Source organism: Solanum lycopersicum, chromosome 3 (assembly GCF_036512215.1).
Source record: "Solanum lycopersicum chromosome 3, SLM_r2.1".
Classification (NCBI taxonomy): Eukaryota; Viridiplantae; Streptophyta; class Magnoliopsida; order Solanales; family Solanaceae; genus Solanum; species Solanum lycopersicum.
Genome location: NC_090802.1, coordinates 48107071 through 48132763, shown reverse-complemented (window position 1 = coordinate 48132763; position 25693 = coordinate 48107071). Strand labels below are relative to the sequence as shown.

At 33.5% G+C, this 25693-nt stretch overlaps 1 protein-coding gene across 1 annotated transcript; it reads right to left on the bottom strand.

Annotated features, from left to right (window-relative positions):
* Nucleotides 1-19154: 19154 nt before the first annotated feature.
* LOC101263090 (7-deoxyloganetic acid glucosyltransferase-like) lies at nt 19155-21906 on the bottom strand. Its single transcript, XM_010319774.4, has 2 exons — nt 21009-21906; nt 19155-20229 (listed from the first exon to the last, which is right to left on the bottom strand). The coding sequence occupies exons 1-2, from the start codon at nt 21490-21492 to the stop codon at nt 19298-19300; spliced, it is 1416 nt and encodes a 471-aa protein (XP_010318076.1). The 5' UTR covers nt 21493-21906; the 3' UTR covers nt 19155-19297.
* Between the last annotated feature and the right edge of the window lie 3787 nt (nt 21907-25693).

Below are 25693 nucleotides of genomic sequence, written 5' to 3'. Positions count from 1 at the left end.
ACACAATTATATAGCAACAGAGAGGAATGCTTGGTAAAAAATATTTTCATAACTACATATAATATGCCTAAAAAGTTCATAACGGAAAGAAATATCATTAGAAGCATAGATCAATTAAACATATATATTAGTACTAGTATAGTTAGTCGCGCTATGCGTAGTGTATAAAGAAAAAATCACACTACATATATATTTAAGAGACAATTTTGCATGTTTTAAACCTACTTTTTTAATATTATTACTTATACCAATTTAATTATGAGTTATAACATATCAGTTTTCATTTATAAATTAATTAATTTTAATTTATTAAATAATTAATCTTTTATAATGAAATTTTATACTGTAATTAATAGGTGATATAAATAAAATTATAATAATGAATCAATCATAATTATCTAGTACACAGTTTTAGGGAATTTTTACTTTTTAAATAGAAAACCAGTCATAATTATTTAGCGCACATTTTTACGGGGTTTTACTTTTCAAATACATTTTTTTACTTTCACACATAAAATATTCATCCCCTCCATGTTTCTATCTATTTCACACGTCAATGCAGTACCACCCCCATCCCCACGTTCAAACCCCACGTTCAAAAGGTAAGTATTCCTCTCTCACCATTCTCTTTTTAACTGTTCAACCGTAAATCTCTCTTTCACCATATTTTTCTTTGTTAACTCAAAAGAGAATCATATCTTCTTCAAAGTACTAAGAAACTAGATAAATATGTTGAAGAACACTCCTAGGAAGAGCCCCATATTAGTAAAACTAAGTTCTAATGTTGAAATCAAGATTCCAACTGACAAAGCTTTTTAAAAGCTTAGTTTTGACTAATCTCAAAGCACAGAATCAATATGTTTTTAAACATAAGAGCCATGATATTTTGGGAATAGTATTGAGCACTGATATGGGGGGGGGGGGTGTTCATATAGATCACTTCCCCTATAAACCATGTTAGACACCATGGGTAGAAAAGGATCATACTTCTTAGATGATTCCTTTTCACTGTTTACTAGTGGATCCATTAGGAAGTTCAGGTCCTATACCTTTGGCAGGGTATAGGATGCGCTGGCAGCGTGAGGGGTGCCGCGGTATCATCACTGTATCTCTTAAGTGATGGTTGTCAGTTAGAGAATCTCCCTCAGGTAAATGTATTTTTATATACATCAGTCATTGTATTTTTATACACAATAGTATTATATTTTTCATATACATCAATATTGTATTTTATATAAATCTCAGACATTATTGGTTACTTGTATATATACACTCAGATGTTTAAGCATGTTTTCAATAAGCGTTTCTTTATGTTGCATTTATTTTAACTGCGTATATAGAATAAGACTTGGTAGATCATGAGTGAAACAGATCCAAGATAAGTATTCATTCTTACTCTATTTCAAGCCTAAGTTTTGCATACCTTTCCAACTCATTCTTACTCTATTTCAAGCCTAAGTTTTGCATACCTTTCCAACTCGCATACTTGTACATTCAATGTACTGATGCCTATTGGCCTGCATCATTTTATGATGCAGACGTAGGTAACCAGGATTAGTACGCGGCGCTTCGTTGATCCAGATTGAGCTTCAGTGTTTGTGGTGAGCCTCCTTGCATCCTGGAGGACATCCTTTTTCATTTCAATATTTACTTAACTTTTAGGACGTTGTGGTGTCTGTCCCAACATCCCTCTCTAGACAGTTTAGAGGCTTAATAGATTATAGTATTTCAGTTTGGAGTTGTTTTCAGTTATTAAGACGCAAGTGACATTTTGGCCAAAGTTATGACATGACGTATTTCCCTTTTATTATGTTTTATTCATGTCAAAGTTGAAGTTTATCTTCGGCTGATATAAGTAGCTAGGCCACGAGTTCTCTTGAGGTCCAGCAATGGTCTTCGAGTGCCAGTTCCACCGAGGGTGTAGGCTCGGGGTATTACAAACTTAGTATTAGTAGAGTCTTAGTCATCAGTGTGAAGTGCACCATATATACGATTATGAGGCTAAAACATTTAGGAATGTTTCCGTTGTTTCATGTTCTCTCTCTCTAATTCATGCTTACACATGTTTTTCAGATCATCATGCCCTCAAGAAGAGCATTCAAAGGTCGACCACGAAAGAATTTTGAGGAACAAGAGGTTCCAAATGCGCCAGAGGCGCTACCCCAATGAGAGGTTACCAATGCCGAATTCCGGGAAGTTATCCAGATGTTAAGTCAGGTTGTAACTAACCAGGTTGCGCAATAGAGAAACTATCGACAAGAAGGAGCTGGTGCCTCGAGAGTTCACGAGTTTCTGAGAATGAACCCTCCTAGTTTCACCGGATCAAACACTACTGAAGATCCGAAGAACTTCATAGAGGAGTTGAAAAAGGTATATGAGGTAATTCATGTGATCGATGCTGAGAGGGTTGAATTGGTTTCATACCAATTGAAAGGTGTGTTCAGAAGATTGTTTGATCAATAGAAGGATGGTAGGACTGAGGATGAACCACATCTATGTTGGGCTTGCTTCAAGGAAGCCTTTTCGGGGAGGTTCTTTCCTCCTGAAATGAAGGAATCCAAGTTGAGGGAGTTACTTAATCTGAAACAGGACTCCATGAGTGTTCACGAATATCGGTTGAAGTTCACCCAGCTATCTCGCTATACTCCGGAGATGGTGAAATATGAGGAGCAGAATGAGTTTGTTTTTTGCAGGGTTGGGTCGTGCTTCAAGTAAAGAAGGTAGGTCTACCATGTAAATTGGAGACATGGATATATCCAGGCTGATGATATACGTTCAACAAGTTGAAGAAGAGAAGGTGAATGATAGAGAAGAGTACCGAAACAAGAAGGCAATGACTGGGAATGAGTCTGGCCAACAGAAAGGTGGTTCAAGAGGACCACAATTCAAGAAACCAAAGGGGCATGCAGCATCATCTGCTAGTGCACCTCCACCCAAAAACCGAAGTGAGAATAGTGGCCAGAATTCATAGCACTTCAAGGCTTGGCCGGCTCAGTCTTAAGGAAGTGTGGCACAAGGAGGTACTAAGCCTCCTGCCTGCGCCAAGTATGGTAGGAATCACTATGGCATCTGTTGCGAAGGCTTCAGGGGTTGTTTCAAGTATGGCCAAGAGGGTCACTTTATGAGAGAGTGCCATAATGACAAGCAAGGCGGTGAAAATCCAGGCAATAGAGCTCAATCTTTATCAGTTGCTCCACCAAACAGGGTTGCACGTAGGAGAGTTTCTTCTGTTACAGGAAGAGGAAAAAACTGCTTGTATGCTCTTAATAATCACCATGAACAAGAGAAGTCACCAGATATTGTCACTGGTATGATTCCAGTCTTTGACTTTACTACTTATGCATTATTAGACCTAGGAGCTATTTTATCTTTTGTAACTCCTTATGTTGCTATGAAATTTGAGATTTCTCGTGACAAACTTAGCTAACCATCAGTGTCTCCACATATGTTGGTGAATCCATTCTAGTAGAAAGAGTCTATCGTGATTATCCTATTTTCGTCAGTCACAAGAGTACCATGGCTGATTTAATAGAGTTATACATGGTAGATTTTGATGTTATTCTGGGTATGGACTGGCTCCATGCTTGATATGCATCAATAAATTTCAGAACTCGAGTTTTCAAGTTTCAGATTCCTAATGATCCAGTCATAGAGTGGGCTAGTAGTTCAGTAGTGCTTAAGGTCGCTTCATTTCGTACTTTAAGGCAAGGAAGTTAGTTTATAGAGGTTGTATCTATCACTTAGTCATAATTAATGACTCGAGTTTTAAGGTACTTTCCCTTCAATCAGTTTTTCTATGTGAGCGAGTTTCCAGAAACCTTTTCTTATGATCTACCCGGAGTTCCTCTCGAAAGAGAGATAGACTTCGGCATAGATGTCATCCTAGATACCAGCTGAGTTAAAAGAGCTAAAAGAGCAGTTGGAAGACCTGTTAGATAAAGGATTTATTCGGTCAAGTGTCTCATCTTGGGGCACTCCGATCTTGATCATTAGGAAGAAGGATGGGTCCCTTAAGATGTGTATAGACTAACGCTAATTGAATAAGGTTAACATCAAGAACAAATATCCTCTTCCAAGGATAGATGATCTCTTCGATCAACTTTAGGGTGCTTTTTGCTTTTCAAAGATTGACCTCAGATCAGGCTATCATTAGTTAAGAATAGAGAATGTGATATTTCCACGATAGATTTTAGACAAGGTATGGGTATTATGAATTTCTGGTTATATCATTTGGTTGACTAGTGCACCTGCAACATTCATGGACCTTATGAACAAAGTCTTCAAACCTTATTTGGATCTGTTTGTCATGGTTTTAATTGATGGCATATTGATTTATTCAAGGAATGAAGAAGATCATGCTAGTCACCTAAGGGTTATTCTTCAGACTTTGAGAGATAAGAAGTTGTATGTCAAGTTCTCCAAGTGCGAGTTTTGGCTTAAGTCTGTGGCGTTCTTAGGGAACATTATTTCTAGTGAAGGTATTAGGGTTGACACTCAGAAGATAGAAGCAGTTCAGAGCTATCCTAGACCCACATATCTGACAAATATAAGGATTTTCTTGGGTTTAGCCTGTTATTACAGGAGATTTGTTGAATGATTCTTATCTATCTCTTCTCCTTTGACCAAGTTAACTCAGAAAACAGTCAAGTTTCAGTGGTCTGAAGCTTGTGAGAAAAACTTTCAGTAGTTGAAAAGAAGATTGACTACCGCTCCGGTTTTGACCTTACCAGAGGGTAATCAAGGCTTGTGGTTTATTGTGACGCATCAAGATTTGGCTTGGGCTGTGTGTTGATGCAAAATGAAAAGGTGATAGCTTATGCTTCCAGGCAGTAGAAGGTTCATGTGAAGAACTACTCAAATCATGGCGCCACTACTTGTATGGTGTTCATGTGGATATATTACTGACCACAAGAGCCTCCAATATGTGTTCACTCAGAAAAAGCTCAACCTCAAACAGAGAAGGTGGTTGGAATTACTCAAGGATTATGACATGCGTATTCTTTACCACCCAGGTAAGGCTAATGTGGCTGCTGATGCCTTAAGCAGGTTGTCCATGGGAAGTAACTCCCATGTCGAATAAGAAAATAGGGAGTTAGCAAGAGATGTGCAAAGACTTGCACGTTTGAGAGTCAGACTGATGGACTCAAAAGAAGGAGGCATAGTGGTAACCAATTGGGCTAAATCATCCTTTATGTTAGAAGTGAAAGAGAAGCAAGATCAAGACTCTATTTTACTTTATTTGAAGGCAAGTTTCCATATCAAAAGAGTATTGGATTTTGAACAAAGGGGAGATGATGTGCTGAAATACCAAGGCAGGGACTTCAAGAGAGAATCTTGGAGGAGGCTCATAGCTCCAGGTATTCCATTCATCCAGGTTCCACCAAAATGTACCGTGATTTGACAGAGGTATATTGGTGGGAAGGCATGAAGAAGGACATTGCTGAATTTGTCTCCAAATGTTCAAATTGTCAGCAAGTGAAGGTAGAGCACTAAAGACCAGGAGGTTTATTTCAGAAATTCCATAGTGGAAGTGGGAGATTATTAATATGGACTTCATCACAGGCATGCCAAAAACGCAAAGGCAGTATGATTCCATTTGGGTGATTATAAATAGAATGACAAAGTCAACCCATTTTTTGCCAGTCAAGGAAACCTACTCGGTTGAGGATATGCTAATTTGTACCTTCAGGAAGTGGTAAGACTTCATGGGGTTTCGATCTCCATTATTTTTTATAAAGGTGCGCAATTTACCGCACGGTTTTGGAAATCTTTCTAGAAAGGTTTAGGCTCCAAGGTGAAATTGAACACTACTTTTCATCCTCAAACAAATGGACAAGCAGAGCGAACCATACATACCTTAGAAGATATGTTGAAAGCTTGTAAGATCGACTTGATAATACCAACAGAGAATGTTGGGATTAAGGATAAACTTTCATATGAAGAGGTTCCAGTTGAGATTTTCAATCAGCAGGTTCGCAAATTGAGGACAAATGAAGTTGCTCCGGTCAAGGTCCATTGGAGGAACCAATTTGTTGAAGAAGCGACTTGGGAAGCTGAGGAGGATATGAAGAAGAGATATCCGCATCTCTTTGAATCTGGGGAAAATGCAGATCAAGGTACTAAACTCTCTTCTTATCACTTTATAAGATTATGTATAAGCATGTTATAACTTGCTTTTGTGGTGGAGTGTTGAAATGATATTACTCTCCTTAGCTTAGAGAAACAGTTCTCATTCGAGGACGAATGTTCCGAAGGGGTATATATTTAAACATCTTGGATTCTAGATAAACTAAGGTTAAGCTAAGAAAAACAAGAAAGATCAAATTTGGAAATAAGTAAGGAAATCTAGAAAATTTCCAAATTTCAAAAATGAGTTTTAGCCATTTTCAAACGGTCATAGCCTACAGCTCAGGAATATTTTGAGTGATTTATTTATATGAATGGAAATAATGTTGGAAGATATTTCCAATGATGCCAAGTTTGCGAATTTTTGAGGTCGTATGAGTGAGATATGACCTTCGGAAGATGGGCAGTTGAGCAGTGAAAGTTCCAAAATCGGATTTAGTAGGGTGTTTTAGTCTTTTCCTTAAGTCAATTAATTATTTCGTTTTGGAGTAATATGTTGGGGTCTAAACTGATCCTATTTAGTTTAGGCACTTAGAAAAATAGACTAGGGCTTTGAAAGAAAGGATAAAAGAGGAGAAGGGAGAAGAAAACACAATAACACCAAGATTTTACTTCGTGGATTTCGTCGGGGATGATCACTAACAAGGTATGTGAGTGATGGATTCTTTCACCCACCCTCCAACTTTATTCATTACATAAATCGAGTTAAATTGAAAGGAAATCTTGAAACTTTTGATGAAACGTTTAAAGTTCGTGTTGATTGAATTATTGTTGATAACTATTAATTGTTGTCACACCCCTTTTTTCGCGCAGCGGCGTAAGGATTTTTCTAATTTAAGTGACGTTATTAATTAGGGGATTATTTTATTTCTTTCAGATTCGCCACTTGGAATTGAGTTACGGTGTTCCAAGTCACCTCATTTACATCCCTAATTAAAAGGAAGTTGACTCGTTATTTTATGGTCTACGAAATCAAAAATCGGGTAAGGAATTCTGTTGACCGAAGGGAAGGTATTAGGCACCCCTCGATTCCGTGGTTCTAGCACGGTCGCTTTATTGACTTTTATATGAGTTGACTTAATTTTAAATATATTATGTTTGTTATCTAACAGTTTACTTATGTCTCACTTTCTTTGATTTATTTTATATTACTTTGTAAAATTGTCATATTTTTATTAGTAGGTAGTTTATTTGTTTGTATTTAAAGACTAAAAGTAGTTTAATGTTTTTTGGATCTTAATATTTTATTAGTATTATCATTATCACAAGCCTAAATTATACATTATCTTAGTTTTATTTTTCTAAAAGAAAATAAAAAATATATTATTAAGAACATAAGATAAAAATAAATTAAAATAATACACCTTTTCATATAATTTTATACATTTTCTTATTTTAGTCATTAAAATGAAAAGAACCCAGTAATTAATATCAATTTATTTATTTATTTACTTTGTACATTTTGGGTCACTTTAATATTGTTTTTCATTTTTTTTTATTTTGTTTCTCTTTCTTCTTATACTTTACCTTATTTTTCTATTATATTTTCTCCTTCTTATTTTTATACTTTTATGTTTTATAAATTTCTTTTACGTCTTTTCCTTTTATTTAAATTTTTATTTTTTATTCTTTCATCATGAATGAATTAATTGATTATTTTTTTAAAAAAATCGCATTAAAAGAAATGTAAAGATAGTGTAGGTTTGATTTTTTTTTTTTTATTTTTATCATTCTCTTTTTTAAAAATAAATAAATACAGTTCTATTAAATATACAAAGTGAAAAAGTAACTTAATAAATAAGAACTAAATTTGATCTAATTATTACTAACAGCATACTATAGAATATTAAGCTTCGAATTTTAATAAAGAACGAGATTAAAGGAAACCTTAGAGCAAACAAGAATAAATACATATTCTACAAATTTTACTCTAAATATAATAACATAAAATCTCAATTTATTTCATACCATAATGTAAAAATTAAGACATACATAAATTTAAAACACTTTATATCATTGAAATCATATCTTGCATACTTCTGAAACCAAATAATGTAATAAAGATCAAGTGTTACCTTTTGTGAAAATTAATTCACAAAGAAAATACCTCGATAAGGACCACAAATTTGAAGCCTCGAATTCCACTATTTTTGAGTTTTTTTCTTTTTGTGCGTGTGTTCCTTAAAAAAAATGTGAACAGTTTTCTTTTTTGTTTTTCTTTTCCTCTCTTTTGCTGATTTTTTTTATTCCTCCCTTTTGCTGATTTTTTTTCTCTCTTTGAATTTCTAAAATTTCTTCTTCTCTTTTCCTTTGTACTACCTTTTTTCTTCTCCTTCTCTTCTTTCCCTTATTAATGTATATATATTTATGTAAATGTGTGTACATGTGTATGGAAGAGTCGAATTAGTGGAGTGGGATGTGGGGTGAGTGGAGAGAAATGGTTAAGTGGGGTGGGATAATGGGTAGGTTAATTTCTTTTAATTTTTTTTGTTATAAAATAATAATAATAATAATTAAGAAGAATTAAATAGCTAGATAAAAATATATAAAAAATTAAAATCACTAATTTATTAAAACTTTGAATGAATAAATAAAAATATACCTTAAAGTGTTATTCTAATTTTTTGTGGTTTTCATATCTTTTAAAAATAAACTTAATAAAATAAGATAAAAGTCAAAATATTTATAAAAATATTTCAACTCTAAAAAAGGTATAAAACTTAAATTCGGTCAAAAATTACGTGTCTACAGTTGTAATCCATGTTTTAGGACTGGTTTTGGGCCTAAATCATTGGATAGTAGGTTAATTAAGGATCGTATATGTTTGGGGTTGAATCCATGGGTGTTTGGGAAGGTTTAGAGATGAAATGCGAGGAAGAAAGTCGTAAAACCCGTTAAGGGAATGCTGGGGCGCCGCCCCTCCAAAGCCCCATAGGACAGAGTCTATTCGTCAAGATCTGGCGCGCCGTGCATATCAGATCTCCTGAGGAGAACCTTTGTCAGTCAAGCTATGGCGCTCTGCGCCTCTTAGAGCGCCAGGCCCCCTGGAGACCCCGTTCTTTCCCTATCTTTTCATACTAGTTCCTAAGTGACACCCTTCATCTCTAGTTGATTCCAATACTTTAGAGTACATCTAAACATCATGAAATCATCCATAAACATGATATCATGATCCTTGAATCCATAATTCAATTCAAGGAAAGTTAAGATCAAAGTCAGAAGTTAAAATCCAAGTTTAGAAGTTAAGAAGCGAGTCAAAGTAAAGCTATAAGTTTTCTAAAGTTTTTCACAAATGTTTTCACTTTGTTTTAAAGACTTACAGTTCAAGTCAAGAAAGAGTAAGGAGTTGAGTTTATTTCTCAAAAGCTATAAGGGAACTAAGTATTACCTAAGAGTTAAAGTTTCAAGTAAGCATAAAGTAGCAAGTTGAGTTCCTCAAGAGTATAAGGTAACTAAGTAGTCCTTATGGACTTAAACAAAAATGGTTTTTTTTTAAAACTTTTGAGATGGAAGGGAAGCTAGGCTTCCATATAGCCTATGGCTAGTTTAATAAAAGAAAGAAAAAATTATGATTTGCAAGAGAGATTTTTAAAAGCTATGTTTTAAGAACTAATCTCAAACCACAGAATCGGTATGTTTTTAAACATAAGAGCCACGATATTTTTGGAAGTAGTATTGATCAACGATATAAGGGAAAATTCAAATAACTTACAGCCCCTATAAACCATGTTAGCCACCATAGGTAGAAAAGGATCATACTTTTTAGATGATTCCTTTTCACTGTTTACTAGTGGATCCATTAGGTAGTTCAGGTCCTATATCGTTGGCAGGGTATAGGATACGTTGGCAGCATGCGGTGGGCCGTAGTATCATCACTGTATCTCCAGTTAGAGAATCTCCCTCAGGTAAATGTATTTTTATATACATCAGTCATTGTACTTTTATACACAACAGTATTGTATTTTTCATATACATCAGTATTGTATCTTATATACATCTCAGACATTATTGTGTACTTGTATATACATACTCAGAGGTTTAGGCATGTTTTCAGTCAGTGTTTCTTTCTATTGCATTTATTTTAACCGTGTATATTGAATAAGAGTTAGTATATCAAGAGTGGAACATAGCCAAGATAAGTATTCATTCTTCCTCCCTTTCAAGACTAAGTTTTGTATAGCTTTCCAACTCGTATACTCGTATATTCAGCGTATAGATGCCAATTGTCCTGCATCGCTTTATAATGCAGACGCAGGTAACCAGGATCAGCACGCAGCGCTTTGTTGATCCAGATTGAGCTTCAGAGTTTGTGGTGAGCCTCCTTTCATCTTGGAGGAAATCCTTTTTCATTTCAATATTTTCTTAGCTTTTAGGATGTTGTGGGGTCTGTCCAACATCCCTCTCTAGACAGTTTAAAGGCTTCATAGAATATAGTATTTCAGTTTAAAGTTGTTTTCAGTTATTAAGACTCAAATTCCATTTTGGCCAAGGTTATGACATGAAGTATTTCCCTTTATTATGTTTTACTCATGTCAAAGTAGAGGTTTGTCTTCCGCTGATATAAGTAGCCAGGACAGGGGTTCGCTTGAGGGCCGGCAATGGTCTTCGAGTGTCAGTCCCCCCCCCCCCACAAAAGGATGATAAAATCATTGTGAGAAGCTTTTTATATAAATACACAATGATCTGATGAAGTCTTCTTATAGCCTTGCTCCCCCCATAACAAATTCAAACTTCTTGTACCACTCTCTAGGAGTTTGTTTTAGGCCATAGAGACTCTTTTTGTGTTTGCACACAAAATTTTATTTACCTTCTAATTTGAAGCCCTCATGTTGTTCCATATAAATCTCCTCTTTTAGGTCACCATGATGGAAAGTCATCTTCACAACCATCTGCTCAATTTCTAAATTAAGACTAGCACCTAGAATTGTGTGAATCGAGGAAATTTTAACAGAAGGAGAAAGTACTTTGTCAAAGTCAATAACCCTTCTTTGACCAAATCCCTTAACAACCAATCTATCTTTATACTTGGATTCAAGTTGTATTCTTCAACTTTAACTTTGAACACACACTTATTCTTCAATGCTCTCATGCCCTTTAGAAATTTACCAACGCATAAGTGTTGTTCTCATCCAGAGACTTCATCTAATCTTGCATGGCTTTAATCCATTGACCCTTGTGCTATTCTTCAATGACCTTCTCATAACATTCAGGTTCTCGCCCATCAGTGAGTTATACATACTCATAGGGTGAATAATGAGAGGAAGGAACCTGCTATCTTATGGACCTCCTAAGTAGAATATTTAATTCGTCCACCACTTCATGAGCAAGAGAATCATCAATAACAATATCATTGTTATTATCAACATAAACATGTTGATCCGATTCATGATTATAGATGTGACCATGGACATCAAGCCTAATAGCGTCATGCATACTTATGTGAGGAACTTCATCATGATGAACTATACTATAAAAACTTAAATATTCTAGCTTTTCTGCTTTTTCAATATCTTCAATTGTTTGATTCTCCATGAAAATAATATCATGGCTTCTCACAAGTTTCTTCTAAATTAGATCATATAGCCTGTAACCAAATTCATTAAGGCCATATCGAATGAAGAAGCACTGCCTTGTCTTGGCATCTAATTTTTAACTTTCATCTTTTGAAACATGTACAAAAGCTTTCTAACCAAATACTCTCAAATGGTCATAGGAAACATCATTTCCATACCAAACACTATTTGGTACAACACTTTGCAAAGCAATAATAGGAGATAGATTAGTGCAGCGGTTAATCGACAACCTTGCTTGAGAAAGCAAACATCTAACTCTTTCTATCAAGGTCTTGTTCATCCTCTTAGCCAAATCATTAAGTTGAGGAGTCTTGGGAAGAGTTTTATGGTGTCTAATACCTTGATGCTTGAAGTATTCAACAAATGGTCCAAAATATTTCCCACCATTATCAGTACGAATACGATTTAGTTTCTTTCCAATATCTATTCAACTGAAGCCTAGAACTACTTGAAACACTTAACACTTGGTGTTTAGTCTTCAAGACATAGACCCAAAGTTTTCTCGAGCAATCATCAATAAAAGGGACAAAGTAGAGTACACCACTGAATTTCTTTATCTTCATTGGACCACATAAATCAGAGTGCATAAACTCAAGCAACTCTGTCTTTCTCAAAGAGGGTAGGACTTAAAGGAAACTCTAATTTGTTTACCAGCCAAACAATTCTCACACTTTTCTAACTTTATCACTTTTGAAATTTGACAATAAATTCTTCTTGGCTAGAACATGAAGTCCTTTCTCACTGATGTGGTTAAGTCTCTTGTGCCATAACATTGACCAGTTATCGCTCTCAACCAAATTCACCATATCAAAACAAGCAGATACTATAGTCCAATATAGACCACGATGTTTGTTACCATAAGACACAACCAAGTATCCCTTAATGAGCTTCTATTTTTCATCACCGTTGGTACTAAAATATCCTTAATCATCTAAAACACCAATAGAGATCACATGCAAATGAACATCAGTAGCATGTTTCACATTGTTCAGTTTAGTTCCACACTAGTTTCCGAACAAATTTTACTAATACCAACCACCCTAGAAACAGTTTCATTACTCATACTCAAAGTTTAAAAATCATTAGGAGTATAGGAAGAAAAAATCGTTCCTTGATGTCACATGAGATGCGACACCAGAAGTCCACAACCCAACTTGACTCATGACAAGCAATATTTATCATGTATACATCTAGGAAGGTAACAAAATCTTCGGTGGTGATGGTGGCTAGGACATTTTCATTATCATCTTCTTTAGTTTCCTCTTTGTTTTTGTTCTCCCTATTAAACTTCCTATAGAACTTCTTTGTATGCCCTTTAATTCCATAATGATAACACTCAATATCCTTAAGTCTACCTCTGGATTTGCTCCTATTTTTTTCTCCATAGTGAAAACCGCGAGTTTTGTTTCTCCTATTGGGGCTAGTTATCAAGACATTCAACAAAGAAGAACCTTCAGTTTTTCTTTTCATTTCTTCGTTCAATACACTACTCTTGACTGAATCCATAGAGTTCACACCATCTGAAGACAATGAAGTTTTAAATGTTTTCCAAGAATTTGGTAGGGAACCAAGTAGAAGCAAGCCTTGAATTTCTTCATCAAATTTGATGCCAGTAGAAGAATATTGGCTCATGATTCCTTGAAAATTATTCAGATGGTCTGTCATTGGAGAACCATCATGATACTTTAAACTCAACAACTGCTTTATTAAGAACATTTTGTTATTTCCAGTCTTCTGAGCAAACAAACTTTCAAGATGCTCTCATAGGGTTCGAGCATGTGTCTCTCCAAAAATACGATTCAACACATTATCATCGACCCATTGCCTAATGAATCAACAAACCTGTCTGTGCAAAAAATTCCACTCTTCTGTTTTATTATTAGGATTTTCAGTGTTAAATACTGGTTTATAAAAGTTCTTGACATAAATCATATCTTTCATTTCCTCTTCCAAATGGCATAATTAACACCATTCAAAGTAATCATTCTACTTGTGTTGGCTTCCACCGTTTTCTCCAAAGAATATAGTTATCGCAAATCAAAAAAATCTTTTATGATGTGAAAGTTCAGACTGTGCTGCCACCATAGATCATACTCAGATAAAACCTCAGCTTTGATACTAGTTTGTGGACAAACGCGGACAAGCACAAAATATATACGATAAAAGTAATGGAATAAAATGGAAAAATAATGACACCAAAAATTTTACGTGAAAACCTCTCTAATTAAGGGAAAAATTCACGGGCCAACAAAAGCTACTGATATCACTATAGTAAGAAATTTTACATTGTGTAGTTACGAATACAATACTCAAAGTGACTACTACACACTTGAAATGAACAACACTTTTAATTTTCAGCTTACTAAAATATCGCTCACACTCTATTTTTCTATACATACTATTTTTCTTGTATAGTCTATGGAATACCTCACTTTATTCTTAAAATGATTTTCTCTCTAAGTTAGTGTATTTTACAAAAAAAGCTCCTTTTATAGAAGAAATTTGCAGTTGCAAATTTTACCACCATCCACAATATGTCAAAGTTGTGCCACCGAAAGTTTTTAATTGTTTTGTTTCTCAACATTTGTTGTCACTGCAATTTGCCAACCTTGTCAATCATTAACAATTGCATGCAACAATTGTTGAAGTCAATAATCAAATAATGGGTCTGGACCCCACAGTATGTAGAATATTTACGCTTTAGTCCTAGTTTAGAATTCTCTGCAAGTTCTAGGAAATTCTAAAGCTTTCTTGAAATTATCTAGGGAGTTCTAGAATGTTCTACTAATCTCTCTACAACTTTAGATTTTTCTCGCTTATCTAGATGTCGAATTTAAATAGCAAAGTGATGGAACATGACACTCTTCTCCGTTTGTTGAAGCAACGATTGCGACAAATTATTGTTTTTGTTAGAAATTCCGGATTTAGTCCTTAAATTACCACAAGCCTTCATACCTCTCCATGTGGTCTTCTAAGTAGTTAGTCCCTTCCAATGAAATAATATGTTAATTAGAAATTAATGAAAAAAATAATAAAATATTAAAAGAGTGAAATAGAGAATTTGAAAAACTACTATTCAACTCTCTAGATTTGAAGAATAGACACTGATTTGGAGGTGGGTTGGAGTGTCCTTTCTCTATTTTACACTTCAAATCTAGAGAACAGAGAGTATAATAGAGGTGGGTTGGAGATGGTCTTGGAGAGTGGTTGGAGTAGTTCGAAACCTAAATAAGCCACAAAAAAATAAAAATGACCAAAATAAGCCACTATTTGAGAACCTAAATAGGCTTAGTGGAACTTTTTCTTACACTTTATAAAGTGGAAGAAAAACTTACACTTAACGGAAAGGAATATTTTTCATGTTTTGCTCTCTTTATGAAGCTTTCGCAATGTTTTTCATACAATTGAGCTATTTTTCCTATATATGTAAAAAATATTTATCACAACAATTAACTTAGTTAAATAAAAAAATCAAGTGTTGCACATACTGATAATCATTTGCATAAGAAATAGGCAAGATATGAAAATTTGAGAATGTCCCAACATTTTCCGTCATTTCAAACTATGAGGACTAACCAAAATAATTATCTAGTCTATAACTTGGAGCAATATTCCTACTATGTCGAAGTAAACCGCTAATAAATATATAATTAATAATAATAATAAATAATAATAATAATAATAATAAATAATAATAATAATAATAATAATAATAATAAGAATAATAATAACAATAATAATAGAGTAATAATAATAAAATAATAAAATCATATAAATTATTAAATAAACAAAATGAACAAATAATAATCGAAATATAATTATTGAGCATTGCCAGTCAGTTTCATTGATTGTTTCGTTCAAATCAAAATCATATCGAGCGGTAAAAATATTTTGATAATGATTCATGTTAGAAAAATCAGTAGATTGAGTTATCGGAAATCTATCAACGCTATTTTGACTTTCTAATTGGGGATGAACATCGACCGATAAAGGAGAACGTTGTTGGCTAGTCTTAGGCACCTTTCTAACATAGATTTCAAGTATTGTTAACTTGATTTGATCTATGTATTCATTTGGATCCCTCAAAAGGTCGGTCAACGATTCGTCATTATAGATAACCTACTTTCCAATTATTTGTCCTTGTGATAAAAATGAAGTAGTATTTTTCGACTATAATCAAATTATAATCAATACTATTTATGCCCCATTATTTTATAAATTGATGAAAGAAATATATGAGATCAGATATTAATTGAATATTTAGCATTTTATTTGGGAGGACAATTATAATAAACGATATATTCATCATGTATAATTTCGTCATCCCAATAAATCAAAACTCTAACTTTTGATTTAGACCACATTATTTTGTGATTGAAATGAATAATAGTAGAAGACTAAAGATGTTGGATATTCTACGTTTGAATTTCCTTAAATATGAATTTGGAGGAGCTGTCATAATAAAAAAAGGGAAAAGGGTCTGATATACCCCTCAACTTTGTCATTTGGAGCTGATATACCCCTCGTTATAAAAGTGGCTCATATATGCCCTTACCGTTATATAAACGGCTCACATATACCCCGCCGTTACAAAATGGCTCACATATACCCTTCATTTAACGGAAGTTAAAAAATTAGTTTTAGATTTATATTTATTACTTCTAGTTTTTTTAAAAATTATTTAGGGGTATATGTGATTCTTCTATCAAAGTTCAAGGTATATTTTAATTTTTTCATATATAAATTATTTTTTGACTTCTTTTATTATAATTATTTGAATCTCTTGTTCTTATTTTGTTTTTTTCTTTCATTCCTTAGTTTAAAGATTAAAAAATTAAACTATTTTTTTGTGTGTGTACTGTAATTTAATTTCGTATTCGAAGAAAAAATTTGGTCATCTACACTAAGTTTTACAAAAATATTAGTGAAACATAATAAATTTGATTATCAAAATAATAATTATAAATTAGTCATTGAAACAAAAAAAAGTCAAAAAAATATGTTTGACGAGGATTAAATTTACTCATATGGGATAATACTTTTTAGAAAAAAATAATAAAAACTTAGATTAAAATTATTATTTTTTTCATTTCCATTAGAGGAAAAGGGTATATGTGAGTTATTTGTTTACAAGTAGGGGTATATATGAATCACTTTTATAACAAGGGGTATATTAGCTCTAAATGACAAAGTTGAGCGGTATATCAAACCCTTTTCCCATAAAAAAGGGGAAAAGAACCTGATTTACGCCTGAACTTTATGATTTGGAACTAATATATCCACCGTTTAAAAAATAGCCCATATATGCCTCTGCTCTTATAGAAATGACTTATATATGCCCTTTTACTTAACAGACTAATATTTAATAAAATTAAAAATTCATTTTTTATCTTTAATTTGAGAAAATGCCATGTCGCGTTTTAGAATACCTACTCAACAACTTTTCATCATGCGCACGCGATCCAATTAGAAACAAAAGCCTCACCCATTAAAATAAACCAAACCTATTTCATTCCATTTTTTGATGAAAATCTCAAGAAGACCAGCAAGCTTAACACTTGGCAGTATCATGAGCTCCATTGACAAGGCAAGTTCCACATTTTTCATCAAATTTTTGTAGTGTAAGATGTTGCCTTTTGCTAAAGCTTTGGCACTACCTATACAATGCATCATCACGGTTGGCGACTTCAATATTCTGCAAAATCCATTTTTTATTCAATAAAGTTTACTAAAGGTGAATCTATGGCATATGACACACACCAATAGGAATGACAGAGATCACACACATTATAATGCATTTCAGTTCAATTTAAACAATTAAAATAATTTATCGCCATTAAAAATTAGTTTAGTAGAAGCATGCTTGTTCACCAATTTCTCTGAAACGATTAACAAAATTGAGCAACTTATAAGATAAAGGTATCAATTTCTTCAAACAATTTAAAAAGCTAATAGATCGAAATACTATCTATTGTAAGCTATAAATGGGTGGGGTAGTTGTTTCCAATTGGGGAGACAATGGAATGAAATGGGTTTGGTTTATAATAGGTGGGGGTTTTGTTTTCAATTGGATCGGGGTGGGCATGGTGAAAAATCATTAAGTGGGTATTTAAAATGCCACATGACATTTTATCAAAATAAGATAAAAAAATGAATTTTTAATTTTATTAAATATTGGTATGTTAAGTAAAAGAGCATATAGCTATTTTTACAACGATAAGGGCATATATGAGCCATTTTTTAAGCAAAGGGTATATCAGCTCTAAATCATAAAGCTCAGGGATAAATCAGACCCTTATAAGAATACATAGTTTAATAATATTTTTTATTTTTATGATATGTCAAATCAATATAATTGTATGACAAACACTACAAAAGCATCATACGGAGAGCAACACTTGAAAAATATTCCTCTTTGTAAAATGTAAGTTTTTCTTCCACTTTATAAAGTGTAAGAAAAAATTCCTCTTTAAAGAGTATCAGAAAAGATTACATTTTATAAAGTGTAAGAAAATAGTTCCTTTGTATAATAAATGGAAAAGGGTCAAAAATATCCTTAAACTATCTGAAATAGCTCATATATACCCTTAAACTATATTTTTGGCTCAAAACTACCTTTTCCGTCAAACTATTCAATCAAAAAGGTCCTTCTAATTAACGGAATTGTTAAATGTCATGTGGATGTCACATGGCACCCCAATAGATTTTCACTGCCACATAGAATAAAAGGAAAAGGGTCAAAAGAACCCTTAAACTATCCGAAATAGCTCATATTACCCGTAAACTATATTTCGGTTCAAAACTATCATTCCCGTCAAACTATTGGGTCAAAAGTTACCTTCTTATTAGCGGAAGTTGTTAAATTACACATGTGTCATATTGACTAAATCCCTAAATCTTAATTACTTATTTTTCCCTCTATTCATTATTTTTCAGAAACGATTTCACCATCTCCCTCATTTCGCGGCTAAGGTTTCATAGTTTTCTTCGTCGTTGGGTTCCAAAGTGGATATTCGTGGTTATAGGTTAGTAAATATTTTTCTGAGTTTATTGTGTTTACAACCACGAAAATCCACTTTGAAACTCATCATTGAAGAAAGTTATGAAACATTGACCGCAAAATGACGGAAAAGTTGTGAAATTCTATCTATCATACTTTGAAATCGTAACTGTAATAAAATAAGAAAAAATAATGACTTACTTTGATTACTTTTATTTTTTTGGCTTAATCAGGTTCCAAACTTTGATTGAAGAGCATATTCATTATTTTACTCTCCAAATTTAAAATAGAATGGAATTGAAGATACTCTTAATATATTTTATGAAAGATGAAGGACCGGGTACAATTTTCTTCTTCTTTTGGCTCGTGAATTAATTAATGTCTGTTTGTTTTATTTTTCAAGATACAATATGTAAATCAGGTCGCATCAATCAAAGCAGGTCAGAACAATACAATTTTACCCAAGCCATTGAATTATCCACATGAAGTGCTTGTTTAAACAAAGTAAAGAAAATCAAACATCATTTATTGACCAAATGAAAGACATCACTTTAAGTCCATAGAGCATCATAACAAATTATCTAGGCATGTGAGGTTGTTATATCCTCATCAGCCTAATATCCTCAATTAATCGGTCCAAATCTTGGTATGAAGAGCCACCTTCACCAACACTTGCTATTGCCAAATCGCTCATATATTTTGCCCTCTCCAAAAATTCAATTTTCTTCACATCCATCACTTCTCTCACCATCCTCTCAATTGTGATTCTATCACATACATCTTTCATGTCTAGTCCAAGCTTCCACACCTCCCCAACATACCTACTATTTACTTGTTGATCAACAAAATAGGGCCAACAAATCATTGGCACTCCTTCTACTATACTTTCCAAAGTTGAATTCCACCCACTATGTGTTAAAAACGCACCAATTGATGGGCGAGCTAGCACTTCTTCTTGTGGAGCCCAACTAATAATACACCCCCTCTCTTTTGTACTTTCCACCAATTCCATAGGAACATTATTGTTGTCGTCTTCAAGTCCAATAATTGAACCGGGCCTTTGGACCCACAAGAACCGAGTGTCACTATTGACCAAACCATACCAAAATTCGAAGAATTGTGCCTTGCTCATTGTGGCAAGGCTTCCAATGCTGACAAATAGAACTGATTTATTGGGTTGTTTGTCGAGCCAATCTATACAACTCACATCCTCTTTCCATATGCTGTTGGATGTTGGTGTGTTTGGCAAACGTTGGGAAGATAATTTTGCCTTCATTTGAGTGTGAAGAGGCCCAATGGCATAGATATTTGGACATAGAGCTCGAAATTGTGAGAGAATAGGCCCTTCAAGGGCTTCAAATGTGTTGAATATTAGACCTTGGGCTTGTACAATGTGTTTGCCCTCCTTGATTACATGTTTGATAATTGGGATATCAACGTCAGGTGTTCGGCAGAAACTAGGAAGATCTCGGCGCCTCATCACACCTTCCATTCCTGGCATACCATTTACTAATACATCCAAGTCATTTCCTGTTATGTATCAAAGCAAAAACAAATTACCAATACATCCAACCATATTTAATACTACAAGAAGATTAAAGAACATTTTTATAAATTTGATATAACTTTAATAAGTTTATTTTCTTAAACTCCTATCTCCGTGTCAAGTCAAACTAAATTATTCTTTAAAGGAAGAGAGTATCTTACATATATCATATAACTATAGTCTATAATCAAGAAAATATATATTGAGATAACAATAAAGATATGTGTATAATTTATTTTGTAATGTTGCGTCTACGAAATAGGAAAACGACAACAATAGCATAGTATCAAAACCTAAAACATATACTACATAATTTATATACGAGTCATAAAAATGTCATCTTAAGTAAATGTGTCGACTGACGCATTAACTTTTGTCATCACAATAACCCGACCCGGCCGTCTTCATGAAAAATTATCTTATCAGATAGCCTTGCTTATCACCTAATTATTGGAATATTAATTTGTCTTTGTTCTTTACATGGACAAGAAAACAAAAGGACAAGGTAGTTCTAGAGCTAATTTAGCTAATACAGACATTAAACAATTTTTTTATTGTTTAAAAACTCTGTTAAAGAAATAAAATAATGTAACATGGACATGGTGTCTCTGTATATTTTGAGAAAAAACATGAACAAATTAGGCGATATTGTGGTGTTAAAAAGAAATTAAAATGTTATTATAATCTATTGAGTAAAGTTTTCGACCATGAGTGACGTAAGCAAAAAATCCAACACTAATTTCTTGAAGTACAAAAGACTAACCTTTGAAAGGAATTTCTCCATCTTCAATAAGTTTTGGAAGAGCCAAATAAGTCCAGAGAGAACAAGGACTTATAGTGTCAAAATAAAGAAGTGGGATTTTAGCCTCTTTTGCTATAGGAAGAGCAAATGTAAATATACCATCAACTATGAGACAAGTTGGAGCAGAATTAGTAGTCATAACCATCTCTTTGAAAAGCGGGCTACTCACTTCCTCCACACCTTCAATAATCAACCTTATTTGGTCTCCAATTCTTGGATTATCTTCTGGAAGTCCATCTGGAACTGTCACAAATTTGAAGTTGGGATATTTCCCAAAACGGACTTCAACGTCCGTATAATTCATCAGGCGTTGATGGATATATTCAGTGTTGATGAAAGTGATTTGAATTTCTTTGTCAAGGCATAAGAGTTCAGCTAGTTTTAGCATGCAATTTACTGGACCTTGAAGAGGCAACGGAAAAATAAGTACGTGAGGAACTGCCATGTTTTAATTTCCTTGGACACTGCCAAATTAAAATTTATGTATGCTGGTTATTAATAGTAGGAGAAATTAAAGAGCTTTCTTGTTGGTTTAGTTTGATGGAGTAATGGAGATTTTAATGTTTGCCTGGGTTAGGGTGTGAAAATTAATTTATTTTACATAAAAAACTATATATATTTTGTTTGACGGAATTGATTATAAAATATAATTTATATATGACTAATGTATGCATTGTTTGATAGTCGACATATATTGCTTGTGGTAAATATTATAAGAAATTATTTATTTCTGTGAAATAAAATAATTAACAAAATGGAGACTAAATATTTTAAAGACAAGAAATTATTATATCATTCATGGCATAACGTTACTACGCCACACAAAAATAGAAATTTATCATGAATTTCATCAGTTCATAACTAATCTGTCTTGTTAATAATCTGTTAAATAGGATCAGGACAACTTTGTACGGTTTTAATGATAGAAATCGTTCGTCGCTATTCCCTACCATAAATATAATATTAATCGATTTGATTAACTTATTTATTTAACGCATAAACAATGAAAAGCGATGCACTAAGAAGCCAAAAGATTATAATACTCAAATTGAGTGGAAACATCAAGATAGGGGTCATATTGTATAAAATATTGTTTCAAAGTAGAATTGGACCGCATTGCTGATGATAAAAGCCGCTGGAAAGTTTGGTAAATACTTGACCTGGTCTGTGGGTTTTGTTAAAGTGTCGGAGTATAGATTTTTATGGAATAATTTTAAATAAAAATATCTAACAAATAAATATATTATACAAATTTAATATTTACAAGACATATTTATATATTAAAATAATAATTTTAATTATTTATAAATAATAATATAATTTTTTAATCATGACATTCTATCTAACACCGCTCCTGATTTTATCGAATTGTTCATAATGGAAGATGAGATTCTGCTTTTTTGTTAATGTTTTTTTATTTAACAAAATATGGAAAAATTTGGATTTACTCGGCGGGAGATGATATTGTTTCTGACTATACAGGATCTGCAAATGATTCTATGATAAAACCCCCTAAAAAAACTATAGGTCATCTTTCGACTTAATATATTTTATGGAAAGAAAAAGGACTGTATACTTTTTTCTTCTTTTGGCATGAGGATTAATTAATGTCTCTGTGTTTTACTTTTCAAAAATATAGTAGGTGAAGTTTGACATTTGTTCTTAGCAAAACAATTTGTTCAACGACGATAATGATGTTCTACTGAATACGTTACTTCTTCTCTTTTTTTTCTTATAATCATCTGTTGGATTTTATTTGCCCTGATTTCTTATCATAAATAGATTTTTCTTTTAGGAAAAGATTTTGAATTGACTATTCTTTTTTTGGTAGGAAAAGGTTTAGGACTCTATAAATAGAGGCATGTTCCTTCTAACTTAATTAGCAATCACAATGTAGTTTTAAGGGCTTTGAGAGTTTTGGTTAGAGGGAGAATTTGTGAACCTCTCATGTATTCCGAGTGAATTGGTCGAGGTTGTTTCTCTCTGTATTTTGTACTCTCATATTTATAGTGGATTGCTCATCTCCTTTGTGGACGTAGGTCAATTGATCGAACCACGTTAAATCTCTGTGTTTTTTGGTATATTTCTCGTTGTCTTCTTACTCGTGGTCTTTCGAGGTTTGTATTGCTAGCTTCCGCGTTTACACCTGCTTATTTCCGGTCCTAACATCATCTAGTCGTCGGATCAGCTAATGAAAAATGTTTTCTATAAGAATCTTTTAATTTGAAAATAAAAATTTAAAATCTCTAATTAAAAATTAGTGATAGAGTTAAAATCTAGTAAAGAGATCACCACTTGAATTAAAGATTTAATTCATTAGTAGACTTTTAAAATTGACACAATATTTCACTTAGACACCTTAATTAAGTGATGTTTATTTTAAACACCTTGAACTGAAACTAAACACTTAGAACTAAGACTAAGCAGTAACTGCTCTTTTAGAAAAGATTCTTATTGATTGAGCTCAAAAGGTTTATGAATACAACTAATGGAAATGGTATTTATAGACCACATTTTTGTAACTAACTGAGCATAGTTTGTTACAACTAACAATACACAATGACTAATCTACCCTCATCAGTTAATGACTTTTAACTGATTACTTAACTACTTCTTCACATATTTCATCACCCTCCTTCATGTTAGGTGGGATAAAAATATTTAACACACCTAACTTGGATAAGAGATATTCATGTGATGTCTGGACAACCCTTTCGTCAAGGTTGTTCTTGTGTAGAAATGTTTAATCAGACCTTGTTTTATCCTTTCCCTTATGAAATGACAGTCAATTTCAATGTATTTTGTCCTCGTGATAAACTGGATTTGTAGCAATTTGTATTGCCACCTTACTGTCACTAAATACATGTAGGTACTTGAACTTCAACCTCCACTTCTTTAAGCATCCAAGTAATCATATTAATTCTGAGACTGTTGAAGTAAGACTTGTATCTCAGACTCACCAAGGATTTTTCCATTTTGACCATATAGCTTGAGACAGATTTCCTGGTAATCGCACAGGAAGCCCAGTCTGCATCAAAGAATGCACTGACTTCTTCATTAGAGGAAGTAGAAAATACCAAGCCTTCTTTAGTTGCTGAAAATTGACTTAAGCTTTGAGTGCTGAAAGTTATGTCTGGTCTTGTCATATTAAGATACAAGAGTTCTCCGATTAACTTTTGATATGCTTTCTGATCTACTAGAGCATCCTCATATGCTTCTTTGACTTTCATATGACCATCATATCTTGATGTTTAGTTTAACATTAGCATAAATAGGAGTTTCTGCAGGCTTGACTGCACACATGTCAACTTGATCTATAAATTCTAGGACATACTTCCTTTGGTGCATCAATATACCCTCTGTTAACCTAGTGAACTCAATACCTGGATCTTGAAGGGCTATTGTACTTCATGATTTATCTTTTCTATTAACTCCAAACTGCTGCCAATGATCAACATGTCATCCACAGATACTAACAGCACAATGATCCCTATTTCTGAATTGTTAACAAATATTGAATGATCATTTTGGCTTTGTTCGAATTTGAGATTGGTGAGAGCTTCAGTTAACTTTTGATTCCATTGCCTTGGAGCTTGCTTCAACCCATATAATGACTGTGCCAGTCTGCACGCCTTCTTTCCTTGAATGGCAAATCCTTGAGGCAACTCCATATATATCTCATATGCAAGATCACCCTGTAAAAATGCATTAAATGCATCCATTTGATGAATGTGTCAATGCCTTGAAGTAGCAAGTGACATAATACATCTTATAGTTACCAATTTTAAGACTGGGAAAAAGTCTCTTGGTAGTCAATACCCTCTTGTTGACTATACCCCTTAACAACCAACCTAGCTTTAAATCTCTCTACTTCACCTATAAACTTGTATTTGACTTTAAAAAATTTACCTAGAGCCTGTAGGCTTCTTCCCAGGTGGTAGATCAGTGACCACCCAAGTATGATTGCCTTCTAGTGCTTGAACCTCAGCCTACAAAGTATCTACCCATCTTTGGTCCTGAACTGCCTCTAAGTATGTAGCAGGTTTCTTGACAGATGAAATTGCAGTCGGACACTGGTAAGTAGGAGAGAAATGGCTATAACTGATGTAGTTGCTTACTGGATACTTGACCTCAGTATAAATGTTCAAGGAAACAGACTCCTTAAGCCATGTAGGAGTATGTTTTGTCATTGTAGACTTTCTAGGATTAGCTGGTAGCATAACTTCTTGAACCTCAATCACTAGTCCTTCAACACCATTAGACACTTAAGGGGAAATCTCAGTCTCAGTTGGTGAATTTGTATACTGTGAATGAGTAGACTCCTCATTTTTCAACTCATCATAAACCTCAACCCGTGTAGTTTTGGGAACTAGAACATGTGAATGTTGTAACAACTCAGTGGAGTCTAATAGGCAGTCTAAACAAAGGTTGCTTGTCATATAACTTGTCTTGTGAAAAAAAGGAATATATCTTCTCTAAATAACACATCCCTGCTGACAAAGAATGTGGTAGTAGTGAGATCAAACAATATGTACCTCTTCTGTATTTCTAAGTACTCCATGTGGACTGCTGACTTAGACCTTGGCATTAGTTTAACATTCTCAACTAGTTTCTTGACAAAACACAAACAACCAATAGTTAGTAAG

What these genes read in the sequence shown, in the direction of transcription:
- LOC101263090 (XM_010319774.4), bottom strand. Translation starts at nt 21,492, where the DNA reads ATGGCAGTTCCTCACGTACTTATTTTTCCGTTGCCTCTTCAAGGTCCA. An exon ending in TGGAGAAATTCCTTTCAAAG is followed by an intron (nt 20,230 to 21,008) that starts GTTAGTCTTTTG and finishes GATACATAACAG; the next exon opens with GAAATGACTTGGATGTATTA.